General features: G+C 49.4%; 2 protein-coding genes and 1 long non-coding RNA gene across 7 annotated transcripts in view; 1 reads left to right on the top strand and 2 right to left on the bottom strand.

Annotated features, from left to right (window-relative positions):
* Nucleotides 1-671: 671 nt before the first annotated feature.
* Nucleotides 672-5,466, bottom strand: RPLP0 (ribosomal protein lateral stalk subunit P0). The gene is made up of 8 exons (XM_032168534.2): nucleotides 5,426-5,466; nucleotides 5,073-5,174; nucleotides 3,613-3,788; nucleotides 3,421-3,508; nucleotides 3,157-3,303; nucleotides 2,857-3,042; nucleotides 1,285-1,425; nucleotides 672-907 (listed from the first exon to the last, which is right to left on the bottom strand). The coding sequence occupies exons 2-8, from the start codon at nucleotides 5,124-5,126 to the stop codon at nucleotides 746-748; spliced, it is 954 nt and encodes a 317-aa protein (XP_032024425.1). The 5' UTR covers nucleotides 5,127-5,174; nucleotides 5,426-5,466; the 3' UTR covers nucleotides 672-745.
* A 167-nt stretch (nucleotides 5,467-5,633) lies between these two features.
* On the top strand, nucleotides 5,634-15,640 carry LOC116477833 (uncharacterized). Its single transcript, XR_004250662.1, has 4 exons — nucleotides 5,634-5,763; nucleotides 9,405-9,479; nucleotides 12,657-12,752; nucleotides 15,187-15,640. It is a non-coding gene; the product is annotated as an uncharacterized LOC116477833 (long non-coding RNA).
* Nucleotides 13,262-16,199, bottom strand: part of PXN (paxillin) — a 58,404-nt gene continuing 55,466 nt past the window's right edge. For all 5 annotated transcript variants that reach the window (XM_032168530.2, XM_032168531.2, XM_032168532.2 and 2 more), the window contains one exon: nucleotides 13,262-15,392. In XM_032168530.2, the coding sequence (XP_032024421.1) occupies nucleotides 15,126-15,392 (267 nt within the window). In that variant the 3' untranslated portion in view covers nucleotides 13,262-15,125. The remainder of the gene's footprint in view (nucleotides 15,393-16,199) is intronic.

The following is a 16,199-nucleotide window of genomic DNA, read 5'->3' as shown; positions in this document are numbered from 1 at the left end:
CCCAGTCTCAAATATATTTGAGACTGTCTCAAATATATTTGAGACTGTCTCAAAAATATAAATTGGTTACCACCTACTAATGACTTGGAGCACCACCCAGTTTGAAAAACTTTGCCCTAGGGAACCGGCCCCAGCATCCACCAGGTGCTGTGTCTCAGCTGACACTAAACCTACTCCAAGTATGCAGTGGCCATAGAAACAGTAATGCTAGTGTAATAGTTACAACTGTGTCTAGAAAACTGTATAGGATGTTTGATCGGTAGCTTCGTTTAGATACCCAAACATCAACACCTAAATACAAAGCTCTGGTTTTACCATGGCTTTGGTTTCTAGCATATGGGACTATAAACCTCAAAATTAAGGGCCAGGCACACGGTGGCTCAAGCCTGTAATCCTAGCACTTTGGGAGGCTGAGGCAGGAGGATTCCTTGAGGCCAGGAATTTGAGACCAGCTTGTGCAACATCTCTACAAAAAAAAATTTAAAAATTAGTAGCTAAGTGTCATGGTGTGTGCCTGTGGTCCCAGCTACTTGGGAGGCTGAGATAGGAGGATCCCTTGATCTCAGGAGTTCAAGGGTGCAGTCAGTTACGATTACACCACCGCACTCCAGCCTGGGCAACAGCCAGACCCTGTGTCAAAAAGGAAAAAAAATTACAAAATTAAGAGTCCAGACTTTTTAAAGAAGTAAGCCTTTATTTCCTTGTTTTGCAAATAAAGCTGGCTAAGTTGGTTTCTTTTTGCTGATTAGTCAAAGAGACCAAATCCCATATCCTCGTCCGACTCCTCTGACTCTTCCTTGGCTTCAACCTTAGCTGGGGCTGCAGCAGCAGCAGGAGCAGCTGTGGTGGCAGCAGCCACAGGGGCAGCAGCCACAAAGGCAGATGGATCAGCCAAGAAGGCCTTGACCTGAAGGGAGGGAGAAGTGGTCAAAATGGTCATCCACACTCCTCTATTACCCACCACCCTCCTGCCTTGGTAGAGTTTAAGGACCAACAATATCAAAGTCCGTGTGAAGCCTTTCCTGTCAGAAGCAGCCCAACTTGGGTATGGCCTAGTGAGGCGGGGTTCCTAAGGCCCAGCTCTTGCCCATTAACCCCCTTTGGGTCTCTCGTCATTTCTCAAGTGAGAAACGCCTTCCCTGACTCCCAGCCTCTCAAATATCCTCTCACAAAATTATATCTGCTATATAAAATACAACTATAAAAGCACTAAGGTAGAAGGCCACATCACCCTGCTAATTTGTCACAGTCAGACCCACTGTGGTCCTGGTGGGATCCTTTTACCTTTTCAGCAAGTGGGAAGGTGTAATCCGTCTCCACAGACAAGGCCAGGACTCGTTTGTACCCGTTGATGATAGAATGGGGCACTGATGCAACAGTTGGGTAACCAATCTGCAGACAGACACTGGCAACATTGCGGACACCCTGGGGGAGGGAAGATTTCATTTTACGTGAGATTCCCTACAGGAAAGGAAGTCCAACTAAAGCTGAATAAAGAGAACCCTTAGCAGACAATAATTGCCAGGTTGGCAGCTCAGTCTCAAAAGAGGCCATTTCATCTCATACCAAATGCTCCTGGCAGAGCAATTCAGACCCAACAAATAAATTTTGCCCTTATTCCAAACCCAGGTGTTCTGTATACCATGACTGATGGCATTTACTTCCAAAGCCACTACCACAGTGAAAAGCATAAACGAGGCCGGGCGTGGTGGCTCAAGCCTGTAATCCTAGCACTTTGGGAGGCCGAGGTGGGTGGATCACGAAGTCAGGAGTTCGAGACCATCCTGGCCAACATAGTGAAACCCTGTCTCTACTAAAAATACGAAAAAAAAAAAAAAATTAGCAGGGCATGGTGGCGGGCGCCTGTAGTCCCAGCTACTCGGGGGGCTGAGGCAGGGGAATGGCGTGAACCCAGGAGACGGAGCTTGCAGTGGGCCGAGATGGTGCCACTGCACTCCAGCCTGGGGGACAGAGCCAGACTCTGTCTCAAAAAACAAAACAAAACAAAACAAAAACGAAAAGCATAAACGACTAACATAGCCATTTAGTTCCATGAACGAAAAATGTTCAACTATTTCCAGATGTGAATTTCATTCACTAGTCAAACTTTGAACAAGTAAATGAAGCTACCTAAGAGTAACTAATTATATACATTAATTTCAATTTTTCATTTGTCCAAGAAATGACATTTTCTATCCCTATTATTATTTAAAGGGCATTTTTTTTGTGAGACAGAGTCTCACTCTGTCACTCAGGCTGGAGTGCAGTGGCACCATGTCGGCTCACTGCAACCTCCGCCTCTTAAAAGGCATTTTGATGGCAAAATTTGACAGTCTCAGTGCAGGCCCTAGAATAACAGCCCCTCCTACAAGCCCAGCACTGTACATCCATTAATTCATTAAATCCTTTGGCCAGGCGCGGTGGCTCATGCCTGTCATCCCAGCACTTTGGGAGGCCGAGGCGGGCGGATCACGAGGTCAGGAGATCGAGACCATCCTGGCTAACACGGTGAAACGCCATCTCTACTAAAAATACAAAAAGTTAGCCGGGAGTAGTGGCAGGCGCTTGTAGTCCCAGCTACTCGGGAGGCTGAGGCAGAAGAGCTGGTGTGAACCCAGGAGGAGGAGGTGGAGCTTGCAGTGAGCCGGGAGATTGCACCACTGCACTCCAGCCTGGGCAACAGAGCGAGACTCCATCTCAAAAAAAATCCTTCAACAATCTTATATTGTTATTGACATTTTACAGATGAGATAGGTAGACAGATGAAAACACAGTCCTTGGTTACAGGGACTCAGTCTGAACCTTGTCATGCTCTCAACCATCAGTGTAAGAGGGGGCAAGGCTGAGAGCGTGTACCTCCAAGAAGCGAGAATGCAGAGTTTCCTCTGTGATGTCAAGCACTTCAGGGTTGTAGATGCTGCCATTGTCGAACACCTGCTGGATGACCAGCCCAAAGGAGAAGGGGGAGATGTTGAGCATGTTCAGCAGCGTGGCTTCGCTGGCTCCCACTTTGTCTCCAGTCTTGATCAACTGCACATCACTCTGAAGAAGATAACAGTGGGGCAGTAAACACCTGTTGGACAACCAGCAGATCCATGGCCACTAAAAGCAGCTCCCCATTTGCCTGGCTAGCACAGGCAAACCAGGTCCACTCACCAGGATTTCAATGGTGCCCCTGGAGATTTTAGTGGTGATACCTAAAGCCTGGAAAAAGGAAGTCTTCTCGGGCCCGAGACCAGTGTTCTGGGCTGGCACAGTGACTTCACATGGGGCAATGGCACCAGCACGGGCAGCAGCTGGCACCTGACAAAGACAACAAACAGTGAGAAAAACCTCTCCACTCATACAACCTGAGAATGGTCCATTTTGCTTTAAGGAGCAACTACAAAGTCTCTTTAGCCAACCCAATTGTCCCCTTACCTTATTGGCCAGCAACATGTCCCTGATCTCAGTGAGGTCCTCCTTGGTGAACACAAAGCCCACATTCCCCCGGATATGAGGCAGCAGTCTGCAAAGAGAAGTTTATAGGAGACAATCACTTTTCAGCACCATTCTCCAGGAAGAGGGAGACGGGCACTGGGGAGAAAGGACAAAACTGCCAGGGGAACTGACTTCTCCAGAGCGGGGTTGTTTTCCAGGTGCCCTCGGATGGCCTTGCGCATCATGGTGTTCTTGCCCATCAGCACCACGGCCTTCCCGCGAAGGGACATGCGGATCTGCTGCATCTGCTTGGAGCCCACATTGTCTGCTCCCACGATGAAACATTTCGGATAATCATCCAATAGTTGCTACAAAAAACAAGCCAGAGGAGCCAAGTTTAACAGGAAGAAAGAGGGAAAAAATGCCAGGAGAAACTGAGCCCCACAATTTGTTTCCATCTCACTCCCTTTCTTCTAAGCTTTTGAAGTCAGAGGGAGATTGGGAGCTACGTTGTTAACACTGCCAAACTGGGTGATTGGCTAGCTGGGTATGAATGCTGAAAATTAGGTTTCTACATTCAATCAAGGAGTTTTTTCTTTTTTACTTAGTTTTTAATTTTTCCCAATTACGAGGCATGTTTCTGATTCACTAAAATGGTTAACAGGATAAAAAAGGAATGTTCCAAATAAGCTGGTCAAGAGGAGGGCTAGATTCACAGCATTAAAAGCACAACATTAAGCAAATATAGCAACATTATTATTTGTAAAAACAATCTAGGCGTGTTTATCCAGATTGTTACACAATTCTTTTGGGTTTTGTGTCTGAAAACCTTCTAAGTGTGGGAAAATGTAATACAAGCTATGCTCTACAATGCTGCCTAATTGCTTAAGCGCAGTACAGTCAGCATTTCTGGGCAAGGAAGACCCACCTCAAAGGCCATCCAAAAGTCACTGGACACAAGTTTCTTGGCTGACAGGTCCTAAATAGGTAACAACTTGCTTCCTTACAATGAGTCATTCCTGGCCTCAGACCTTCTCAAAAATGGAGTAAAGGTGTAATGTGCGGCCGGGCGCGGTGGCTCACGCCTGTAATCCTAGCACTTAGGGAGGCCAAGGCAAGTGGATCATAAAGTCAAGAGCTCGAGACCATCCTGGCCAACAGGGTGAATCCCTGTCTCTACTGAAAATACAAAAATTAGCTGGGTGTGGTGGCGCGCCCCTGTAGTCCCAGCTACTCGAGAGGCTGAAGCAGGAGAATCGCTTGAACCTGGGAAGCGGGGGTTGCAGTGAGCCAAGATCAAGCCACTGCACTCCAGCCTGGACAACAAAGCGAGACTCCGTTAAAAAAAATAATAATAATAATAAATAAAAAAAATTAAAAAATAAAAATAAAAAAAAGTATAACGCGCGCTCTTCTGGAAGCCAGACAGACCTGGATATGAATGCTGTCATCTTAGGAGCCACTTAACTTGCCTGAGCCTGTTTATCTGCAACAGAAGGGACCTATCTCAGGAAATTAACTAAACAGGATTTTCCCAAAAATGGCCTAATTCAGTAGCCGGTACTGAGTAGACCCTCAACACAAAGCAGCTGACTGGTCCCTATTTGCGTTGGGGCAACATGAAGGGCAGAGGCGACCCACCCTGCACTTACGATGATCTTAAGGAAGTAGTTGGACTTCCAGGTCGCCCTGTCTTCCCTGGGCATCACGGCGGTGCGTCAGGGATTGCCACGCAGGGTTTAAAGACGATGTCACTGAAAAGAGATAGGGAGCTCAGGCCTGGTCACCCCGACACCCATCCCCCGGTCCCGGGCCTACGAGGAGCAGGACACGCGCAAGCGCCCGCCGGCCCTGCCTAGGGCGGCCGCCGTCATCTCGGGGCGTGTAAGCCGCCACCGAGGCCCCAGGCGGAACAGGATAAGACTCCATGTTCCCAAAGGCCCCCAAAGACCCCTCCATGCTTCCCGCTACCGGCCCCTGGCGCCCATCTGACTCGTGCACGAACCTTCCACGAGGACGCCTGGCGAGAGAAGGGCCTCGCGCTCGCGCGAGCATTTTATATGCGAAAAAAGTAGCCAATCAGAAACCGCGGTTAGCGCTCCTGTCTATTGGCTGGCGCCATCGCCCGTCCGACAAAGCTGAACGAATACAGGCAACCATTGGATAATATCGCTGCCACTCCAGCCAATGGAAAGCCGCCTTTAAGTAGGGTCGCGAAGGAAGGCGCTGCCTCGCGTTGGAGGAGCTTGCCCTGAGCTGCTGCCACCTGCTGGGCTGGAGCTGGAGCTGCGGATTCAGAGTCCCGGTTCCTTCTGCCACCTGGCGAGCTCAGCAAACTAAAAGGTATGACGTGGAGCTGAGACATAATTGCACATGCTTAGAAACAGAATGGTCTCTCTTTTTTTTTTTTGAGACGAGTGTCGCTCTGTCGCCCAGGCGGGAGCGCAGTGGCGCCATCTCGGCTCACTGCAAGCTCCGCCTCCCGGGTTCACGCCATTCTCCTGCCTCAGCCTCCTGAGTAGCAGGGACTACAGGCGCCCGCCACCACGCCCGGCTAATTTTTTTTTTTTTTTTTTGTATTTTTAGTAAAGACGGGGTTTCACCGTGTTAGCCAGGATGGTCTCAATCTCCTGATCTCGTGATCCGCCCGCCTCGGCCTCCCAAAGTGCTGGGATGACAGGCGTGAGCCGCCGCGCCCGGCCTCAGAATGGTCTCGTCTTCTCTAGTTTTTCCTCCTACCGAAACAGAGGGATCCTTTAAAACCTGGCCGGGCACGGTGGCTCACGCCTATACTCCCAGCACTTTGGGAGGACGAGACGGGTGGGTCACCTGAGGTCAGGAGTTCGAGACTAGCCTGGCCAACATGGCAAAACCCCGTCTCTACTAAAAATACAAAAATTAGCGGAGTGGGGTGGCGCACGCCTGTAATCCCAGCTACTCAGGAGGCTGAGGCAGGAGAATCGCTTGAACTCGGGAGCTGTGAGCTCTGCAGTGAGCTGAGATCACACCATTGCACTCCAGCCTCGGTGACAGAGTCTCCGTCTCCAAAAAAAAAAAAAAAAAAAAAAACCTAAGTCAGCTCATCTCCTTATCTGCTCAAAACTTTCCGTTTCCTACAGAGTAAAAACCTAAAACCTAAACTACCTACAAGGCCCTACCTATCTGTCCCTCACACCCACTCTGATCATCTTAGATGTTTTCCTCATGACTTATTTGCTTTCCACCCAGATGATGCTCTGCTGCTTTTCCAGAGCAGGCTTTACTTGGGGGCTTTTGCTTTGGCCATTCCCAATTCCTAGAAAACTAGCCAACAAACATCCGTAGAATAATTCACCTCCGGCCGGGCGCGGTGGCTCACGCTTGTAATCCCAGCACTTTGGGAGGCCGAGGCGGGCGGATCACGAGGTCAGGAGATCGAGACCACAGTGAAACCCCGTCTCTACTAAAAATACAAAAAATTAGCCGGGCGTGGTGGCAGGCGCCTGTAGTCCCAGCTACTCGGAGAGGCTGAGGCAGGAGAATGGCGTGAACCCGGGAGGCAGAGCTTGCAGTGAGCCGAGATTGCGCCATTGCACTCCAGCCTGGGCGATAGAGCGAGACTCTGTCTCAAAAAAAAAAAAAAAAAAGAATAATTCACCTCCATCAAATCTTTCCTTTTTTTTTTTTTTGAGAAGAAATCTCACTCTGTTGCCCAGGCTAGAGTGCAGTGGAGCAATCTCAGTTCATTGCAGCCTTGACCTCCCAGGCTGAAGTGATCCTCCCACCTCAGCCTCCCAAGGTTGGACCCTCCCACCTCAGCCTCCCTGTAGCTAGGACTACAGGCGCACACCACCACGCCAGGCTAATTTTTTGTACTTTTTGTATAGATGGGGTTTCGCCATGTTGCCCAGGCTGATGTCAAACTCCTGGGCTCAAGCAATCCTCCCACCCTGGCCTCCTAAATTGCTGGGATTACAAGAATGAGGCACCTTGCCCAACCCTGAGATCTCTTTTTTTTTTTTTCCACTAAAACCTATGGAATTATGTATTAAATGATCCCCAAAGAATCAGCTATTTCAAAATTAAAAATTATTACAAAGAGCTTCATACATCATGTTATATCCTATATCACACACCATAAAACTGTCAGAAGTAGGCCAGATGCAGGGGCTCATGCCTGTAATCCCAGCACTTTGGAAGGCTGAGGCGGGCAGATCACAAGGTCAGGAGATCCAGACCATCCTGGCTAACACGGTGAAACCCTGTCTCTACTAAAAAACACAAAAGATTAGCCAGGAGTGGTGGCATGAGCTTGTAATTCCAGCTACTCGGGAGGCTGAGACAGGAGAATCGCTTTAACTCAGGAGGCGGAGGTTGCAGTGAGCTGAGATCGCGCCACTGTACTCCAGCCTGGGCAACAGAGCAAGATTCCGTCTCAAAAAAAAAAAAAAAAAAAGTTAGAAGTAGCTTGATTTCACATTATTGTTATTTCTTTTATTTTTTTCTTTTTTCTTTTTTTTTTTTTTTTGAGACGGAATTTCACTCTTGTTGCCCAGGGTAGAGTGCAATGGCGTAATCTCAGCTCACCACAACCTCCGCTTCCCGGGTTCAAGTGATTCTCCTGCCACAGCCTCCCGAGTAGCTGGGATTGTAGGCATGTGCCACCATGCCTGGCTAATTTTGCATTTTTAGTAGAGACGGGGTTTTTCCATTTTGGTCATGTTGGTCTCGAACTCTTGACCTCAGGTGATCTGCCCAGCTCAGCCTCCCAAAGTGCTGGGATTACAGGCGTGAGTCACTGTGCCTGGCCTGGGGCCTCTTTTATTTGTCTTCTTGGCTATCTGTGTTCCATGGGAAGGATAGGAAATAACATGAATGAGATTTAAATGCTCTGTTTTGACAGGTTATGAAGATTCCAATCATGCCGGGCGCGGTGGCTCACGCCTGTAATCCCAGCACTTTGGGAGGCCGAGGCGGGCGGATCACGAGGTCAGGAGATCGAGACCATCCTGGCTAACACGGTGAAACCCCCGTCTCCACTAAAAATACAAAAAATTAGCCAGGCATGGTGGCGGGCGCTTGTAGTCCCAGCTACTCAGGAGGCTGAGGCAGGAGGATGGCGTGAACCCAGGAGGCTGAGCTTGCAGTGCGCTGAGATTATGCCACTGCACTCCAGCCTGGGCGACAGAGCGAGACTCCATCTCAATAAATAAATAAATAAATAAATAAATAAATAAATAAATAAATAAAGTTGTATTGGGACATAGCCTTGCTCACCTATTCATTTACACATGTCTATGGCTGTCACAAGTGAGTGGTTGCAACAGAGACTGTATAATCCCCAAAGCTTAAAATATCAACTATTTAGCGCGAGACTCCGTCACAAAAAAAAAAAAAAAAAGAAAAGAAAAGAAAAAAGGAAAGAAAGTAACTACAGAAAGTCATATAGCAACAAAACTCTCCAGGAAGGTACTTATTAGGATACCTGTTACAAGAGGCAGTGTGTATCGTAGAATGAGCATCAACTCTGAACCTAGATTTGACCCATATTTCTGCTGTTTATTGGGCCGAACAAACCTTGCCTCACAGAGTTATTATCAGGGTTAAATGTTATGATCTAACTCAGCAGTCCCCAACCTTTTTGGCACCAGGGACCAGTTTTGTGGAAGACAATTTTTCCACAGACACCAGGGGTCAGGGGGTAATGTGATTTGGGGATGAAACTTCCACCTCATATCATCAGGCATTAGATTCTCATAAGGAGCACACAACCTAGATCCCTCATACGCAGTTTGCAATAGGGTTCTCGCTCCTGTGAGAATCTAATGCTGCTGCTGATCTGACGGGACGACGAGCTCACTCACTCGCCTGCTGCTTGCCTCCTGGTGTCCGGCCCAGTTCTTAACAGGCCACGGACCAGTACTGGTCCTTGGCCTGAGAGTTAGGGACCCCGATCTAACCGACAATACTTAGTACTCACTAAACTGTCGTGTTCTTCCTTCCAGTCTCTGTCTTCATCGTTTCCTGCACTGATCTGAGCACATCGTAAGCACAACACCTGGACACCTTTACAATAAGAAGTAGCACCTGTCTGGAACTATATCTTGATTCTCACTGGTGCTTTTCCTTTGGTTGATGCAAAGCTTTTGAATCCTTTAGGGAGATGCCATTGTGAGTATCTATGGTACTATGCTACTAGTATCTATGATCATTGGGAGTATCTATGGTACTATGATACTACTATCTATGATCATTGTGTCTATGATAGTCTCCTGTGCCTTCAAAATCTTTGCCTTCTCCCTAGAACTTTCCCAACTAGCTTGTAAGATCCAAAGGTGTGAGACACACTGATCCAGAACATTCAGGGAGTGTGGTGAGGGGAAGGAAATATAAATTGTCTCGTCAGCAGTTATTTTTTATTTTATTTTTTTTGAGACGGAGCCTCGCTCTGTCACCCAGGCTGGAGTGCAATGGCGCAATCTCAGTTCACTGCAACCTCCGCCTTCTGGGTTCAAGCAATTCTTCTGCCTCAGTCTCCAGAGTAGCTGGGATTACAGGCACCCACCACCATACCCAGCTAATTTTTTGTATTTTTAGTAGAGACAGGGTTTCACCATGTTTGCCAGGCTAGTCTTGGACTCCTGACCTCAAGTGATCTGTCGGCCTCGGCCTCCCAAAGTTCTGGGGTTACAGGCATGAGCCACCATGCCCGGCCAGCAGTTATGTTTTGATGGCCTTTTGAGAACGGAAGCCTGTGTGGGTTCTGTTGTCTGCATTGCTGTGGATCCTGAAAGGTGTTCTGCTGGCACTGGGCGCTGAGCCAGGGGCAGACTGTGGTGGTCCAATGTTCAGTTGGCATATTTCCACTTGTACTTCAGGCGCCCAACTTCCGCCATAGCCTAGGGCTTCAGTCTTCACCCTGAGATCCCTGGTTCCATCAAGATGCTCAGCTCCATTCGGCAACCCGCAGACACCCGAGATCTCTTTTTAATGGCAATGTATTACTGCACACTTCGTATTGTCCTAAGTACTCTGTGCACATTACTGAAGCTAATCTTTGCAACAATCCTCTGAGGAGATACAGTACTGTCAGTACTCCCATTTTATCGATGAGAATACTCACAGGAAGGTTAAATAATTTGCCCAAGTCTCTCAGCCAGTAAGTGATGGCTTCAGAACTGAAATCTAGGAAGAAGTTCAAAGCCCCTGGGCCTCACTGTGCTATACAGTCCCTTCCAAACCCTGAGTCGGCCTCCCTCTGAACGCTCTTTTCCAAGTATATACATATGCACAAGGTACATTTCCAAGGACCTCCTGGCTCTGATGATATAAATATCATCTCTAATTGTAGTACATCAATATAACGGAATACCATGAAGCCATTAGAAAATGGTACAGATCTATATTTATTGACATGGGAAAATATCCACAAAGCAAAGCGAAAAGCAAATTATAATGAAATATACCATACCTGGCTGGGCATGGTGGCTCACGCCTGTAATCCCAGCACTTTGGGAGGTCGAGGAGGGTGGATCACTTGAGGTCAGGAGTTCAAGACCAGCCTGGCCAACATGGAGAAACCCCGTCTCTACTAAAAGTATAAAAATTAGCCTGGCGTGGTGGCGGGTGCCTGTAATCCCAGCTACTTAGGAGGCTGAGGCAGGAGAATCGCTTGAACCTGGGGGGCGGAGGTTGCAGTGAGCCAAGATCGCGCCACTGCACTCCAACCTGGGTGACAGAGTGAGATGCCATCTAAAAAAAAAAAAGAAAGAAAAAAAAAGAAATATACCATACCCATTTCTAGAAATAAAATAAATCCAATATGGGCTGGAAGAGTAAACTAAATTATTCTCTTAAATTCCTGGGCTCAAATGATCCTCCCACCTTGGCCTCCCAAAATGCTAGGATTACAGGCATGAGCCACAGAGCCTGGCCCCCTCATTCTCTTTGGGTGAGCGTTGAAGGTAATTTTCACTTCTGAGCTCACTATAGCATGCGAAGGGTTTAAACTAGAATTCGACATGCTGCTTTTGGAGAACCGTTCCAAACAACAGGGAAGCTGTGAAGACACAGCTCAAGGTTAAACAAAGCTGCCCAGGAAGCTCTAGGACAAGCTTGTCCAATCATGGCCTGTGGACCACATGTGGCCCAGGACAGCTTTGAATTTGGCCTAATGCAAATTTGTAAACTTTCTTTTCTTTCTTTTTTTTTTTTTTTTTGAGACGGAGTCTTGCTCTCTTGCCCAGGCTGGAGTGCAGTGGCGCGATCTCGGCTCCCTACAAGCTCCGCCTCCCGGGTTCATGCCATCCTCCTGCCTCAGCCTCCTGAGTAGCTGGGATTATAGGCACCCACCACCACACCCGGCTAATTTTTTTGTATTTTTAGTAGAGACGGGGTTTCACCCTGTTAGCCAGGATGGTCTCGATCTCCTAACCTCATGATCCGCCCATCTCGGCCTCCCAAAGTGCTGGGATTACAGGACAAATTTGTAAACTTCCTTAAAACATTATGAGATTTGTGATTTTATTATTATTATTTTTTTAGCTCATCAGCTATCATTAGTGTATTTTATGTGTGGCCCAAGACAATTCTTCTTTTTCCAACATGGCCCCAGAAAGCCAAAAGATTGGACACCCAGCTGGGCGTGGTGGCCTATGCCTGTAATCCCAGCACTTTGGGAGGTCGAGGCAGGCAGATCACTTGAGATCAGCAGTTCGAGACCAGCCTGGCCAACATGGCGAAACCCTGGCTCTACTAAAAATACAAAAATTACCCGGGTGTGGTGGTGGGCACCTGTAATCCCAGCTACTTGAGAGGCTGAGGCATGATAATTGCTTGAACCCAGGAGGTAGAGGCTGCAGTGAACCGAGATCGTGCCACTACACGCTAGCTTGGATGACAGAGTGAGACTCCATCTCAGAAAAAAAAAAAAAAAAAAAAAAAAGCCAGGAGTGGTGGCTTACGCCTGTAATCCCAGCACTTTGGGAGGCCAAGGCAGATCACTTGAGATCAGGAGTTTGAGACCAGCCTGGCCAGCATGGTGAAACCCTGGCTCTACTAAAAATACAAAAATTAGCTGGGTGTGGTGGCGGCTGCCTGTAATCCTAGCTACTCGGGAGGCTGAGGTAGGAGGATCGCTTGAACCCAGGAGGCGGAGGTTGCAGTGAACCGAGATCACGCCACTGTACTCCAGCCTGGGCAGAGTGAGACTCTATCTCCAGAAAAAAAAAAAAAAAATTTGGACATCCCTGCTCTAGGGCCTAGGACTGGAGCTCTGGATCTGACCGGAGCAAAGAGGAAGCACGCAAATCCGGACATGACGACGAAGAGGCAGTAGAGACCCATCCTCAACTGTAAGTAGCTGCCTTCAGCAGGGAAGGGCAAGAGTTGTGTGGGCTCAGGCACAGCCGTGTCTGGTTCAGTGCAGGAACACAGGCAGAGGCAAGCCCTGGGTCCGCATCCTGGCTCTGCCCTCACTCAGATTGCCTTGTACATGTAGGTTCTTGTCTTGGAGCCTCTTTCCCTACTTCTAAATGAGTGGAAAGCCACCCACAGGCCCCTGTGAGTGAGGATGCCCTTGGTAAACCCAGGTGATCACACCCTGGGCAGGCCCTGCCCCACAGGGCCCCATCCCACTGCTCCCCAGCCTGTCCTCACCAACTGCCCAGGCAAGAGCAAAGCCCACGGGGAGGACCTGTGACCACAGGCAAGGACCACGGACCCCAGCCCCAGGGATTTTGACCTCAGGAAAGGAAACATCCACAATTTACCCTCCATCTGGTGACCCAGCTGCATCTGGGGTGGGTTTGGTCTCTGCTGGGACCATGAGGTTCAGACCACCAAGAAACAGCACTAGCACAGGTGAAAATCATGGGCAAACTTTATTGGCATAAATCACAGGAATTGAAATGGGAAAAGCCAGGTTAGAAGTTTACAGAGAAAAAATAAAATCAAATTTTCAAATAACCATTGACTCAGAGAATGGACCCCAGAAACCCCAGTCCCTCTTGGGGAGGGTCTAGGGTGGGTCACTATAAACAGAGCGGTAAGGCCTGTGGGTGAAAGTGGAGACATCAGACCTTTGGAGGGGCCAGGCTGACCTTCCCCCACAAAGGAGGGACCCTCTTCAGCACACTCGGCTGCTGCCAGAAGGCCAGTGGAGTGGTTTGGACTCTGACCGTTAGACCCCGGTGGGGCCCCTTTCTCTTGAGCAGGAGCCCAAGGCCTGGCTCCTCTTTCATCCTCGGTAAAGAGCTCTGGGGGGTTTCCCCAGAGCAGCCTGTCCCTCTGCCCCAAATCCTATCATGCTCCCTTATGACCTTCTTTCCAGACCCCCTGAGTGCCGATCCCACCTGTGAAAAGGGAGGAGCAGATCTGGGGAGAGCAGATCTGGGGAAGGGATATGCCCAGAGGAAATCAACAAGACCAAAGAGACATCAGAGTCCTGATGGCCAAAATCAGACAACAGCTTTCCTGAGAAGACAGAAGAGAGAGCCCCACAGAAGCGGTGGGGGCTCGGAAGGTTCAGTGGGTTCACAGGGGAGCAGAGGCTCCTGAGGGCTTACTCAGACAGGAAGCAGCCCCCCAAAACATACTTCCCCTTCTCCCACAGAAACAGAACAGGTAAAGTTCAGAATTCTAGGCCCAAAAGGGTGCAACACCCTTCAACTAGTTTCAGTGAAGAGCTTGCTGGCCAGGGAGGTAAAGAAGGAGTTTCCAAATACAGCAGCTTATAAAACAGTCCTGGTGAGCTATGAAGTGAAAGAGGGGGAGTCACAGAGCTGCTCCAAGTTCACCTGCTTGTGCTAAGAAAAAATAAAATACAAATTGCTTCCCCACCCCAACCCTCAGTACAAAGCAAACTTCACACCAGAGCCACCATCAGCGACAGGCCCAGTGGTGGTGGACGAGGAAGAGAATACAAAAGGGAACGTCTTTAAAATCTCTTCAAAATCATTTTGTATAGAGAAGTAAAAGCAACTCAGGCGATATGAATTCAAACCTCAGTGTAGAAATCTATCAAAGTCGGTACAGTGTCCAGGCACGCCGTCCCGGAGACGGAGGAAGTGACTAGAAAACATTATTGCTGGAGAGGCTTTTCTCAGTAGAACCAGAGCAGGTATAAAAGGGGAGGGCGGGTCTAAAAGGCAGGGGCAGTCGCCAGGCCTAGGGCACTGGAAGGGTAGGAGGAGCACAGAGAACCTTCCATGGCCCCTTGGGTTCTCTGCCTTTGGATGGATGGATTTATGCTGGCATTGTCTGGAGGGAGCCCAGTGTCCCCCAATAATCACAGAACAAAGACAATTAAGTCGGGGGAGGAATAAGGATAAAAAGAGACCCCAACAGACCCTGCCTGCCCTTCCCTGCCCCCTGGCTGCACTGCTGAAATATGAGGAAGAGATGGCTCCAGTGTGGGGTGCTGGCCAGGCCAGTTCATGGGGACGTACGTGGGCTGGGGTGGAGCCCCCAGCCTCTACCCCTGGGGAGGATGGAGAGTGAGCAGCCTAGGGAGAGCTGCAGGAGGGAGGAGGGGGCCCAGAGGCTCCGGCAGGGGTGAAGACAAGCAGGGGGACCCCTCACGGCCCTCTGTCCATCCCGCACCAGCGGAGGACAAGGGTTCCAGTTTCAGTCGGGTTTACCCCTTCACCCCCAGGCGAAGTCTCTGGGTCACAGTAGCAGTTGGGGATGCTGGCTGGGGAAGGAGGACAGAGACAGGGGCAGGGCGTCTAGCAGAAGAGCTTGAGGAAGCAGTTCTGACAGTAAGGCTTGTCGTTCTGCTCCTTGAAGGTGCCCTTGTTGAGCTGCTTGAGGCAGAAGGCACAGACGAAGTGCTCGGGGTGGAACTTCTTGGCCATGGCGGTGATGCAGCGGCCGGTAATGGGCTTCTGGCAGCCGGAGCACAGCGAGCCGCGCCGCTCGTGGTAGTGCACCTCACAGTAGGGCTGCCCGTCATGCTCAAAGAAGCTGCCGTTGACGAATGGCGTGAAGCATTCCTGCCAGGCAGAGAGAGGGGCTCAGGGAGCTGTCCATCGGGCTAGAGCAGCACCCAGTGTGATGGGGCCGAGATGGGCATAGTCGGCACACTCGGAGTGACTCCTACTTGCTAGGCATTTCCTATGTACCATGTTGTCCTAAATGCTTATTTTTCGTTTTTATTTTATTAAATAAATTTTTTTTGTAGAGATGGGGGTCTCACTATATTGCCCATGCTGGTCAAACGTGGCCTCCGGCAATCCTCCCACCTCGGCTTCCCACAGTGCTGGGATTATTTAGTTCTCCCAACAGGAGAGGCAACTGAGGCACACAGGTGAAGTAACTTGCCCAGGGTCATGCGGCTACTGAGTTCACAGCCTGGATCCATACACAGGTCTGACTCCTGAGCACTTAGCCAGGTGGCTGTAACAGTGTTCCCAGAAACACAGGTGTGACACTGGTCTGTAGTCAAACTCTGCCTCCTAGATTCTCATTGGAGATTCACATCACATATAGATAGAAAAGGTGGCCGGGCGTGGTGGCTCACGCTTGTAATCCCAGCACTTTGGGAGGCCGAGGCGGGCGGATCACGAGGTCAGGAGATCGAGACCACGGTGAAACCCCGTCTCTACTAAAAATACAAAAAATTAGCCGGGCGTGGTGGCGGGCGCCTGTAGTCCCAGCTACTCGGAGAGGCTGAGGCAGGAGAATGGCGTGAACCCGCGAGGCGGAGCTTGCAGTGAGCCGAGATTGCGCCACTGCACTCCAGCCTGGGTGACAGAGCGAGACTCCGTCTCAAAAAAAAAAACAAAAAACAAAAAACAAAA

The sequence above is a fragment of the Hylobates moloch genome, unplaced genomic scaffold (genome assembly GCF_009828535.3).
Source record: "Hylobates moloch isolate HMO894 unplaced genomic scaffold, HMol_V3 SCAFFOLD_12, whole genome shotgun sequence".
NCBI classification, from domain to species: domain Eukaryota; kingdom Metazoa; phylum Chordata; class Mammalia; order Primates; family Hylobatidae; genus Hylobates; species Hylobates moloch.
Note: the sequence above shows the minus strand (reverse complement) of the source record. Positions and strands in the feature narration are given on the sequence as shown.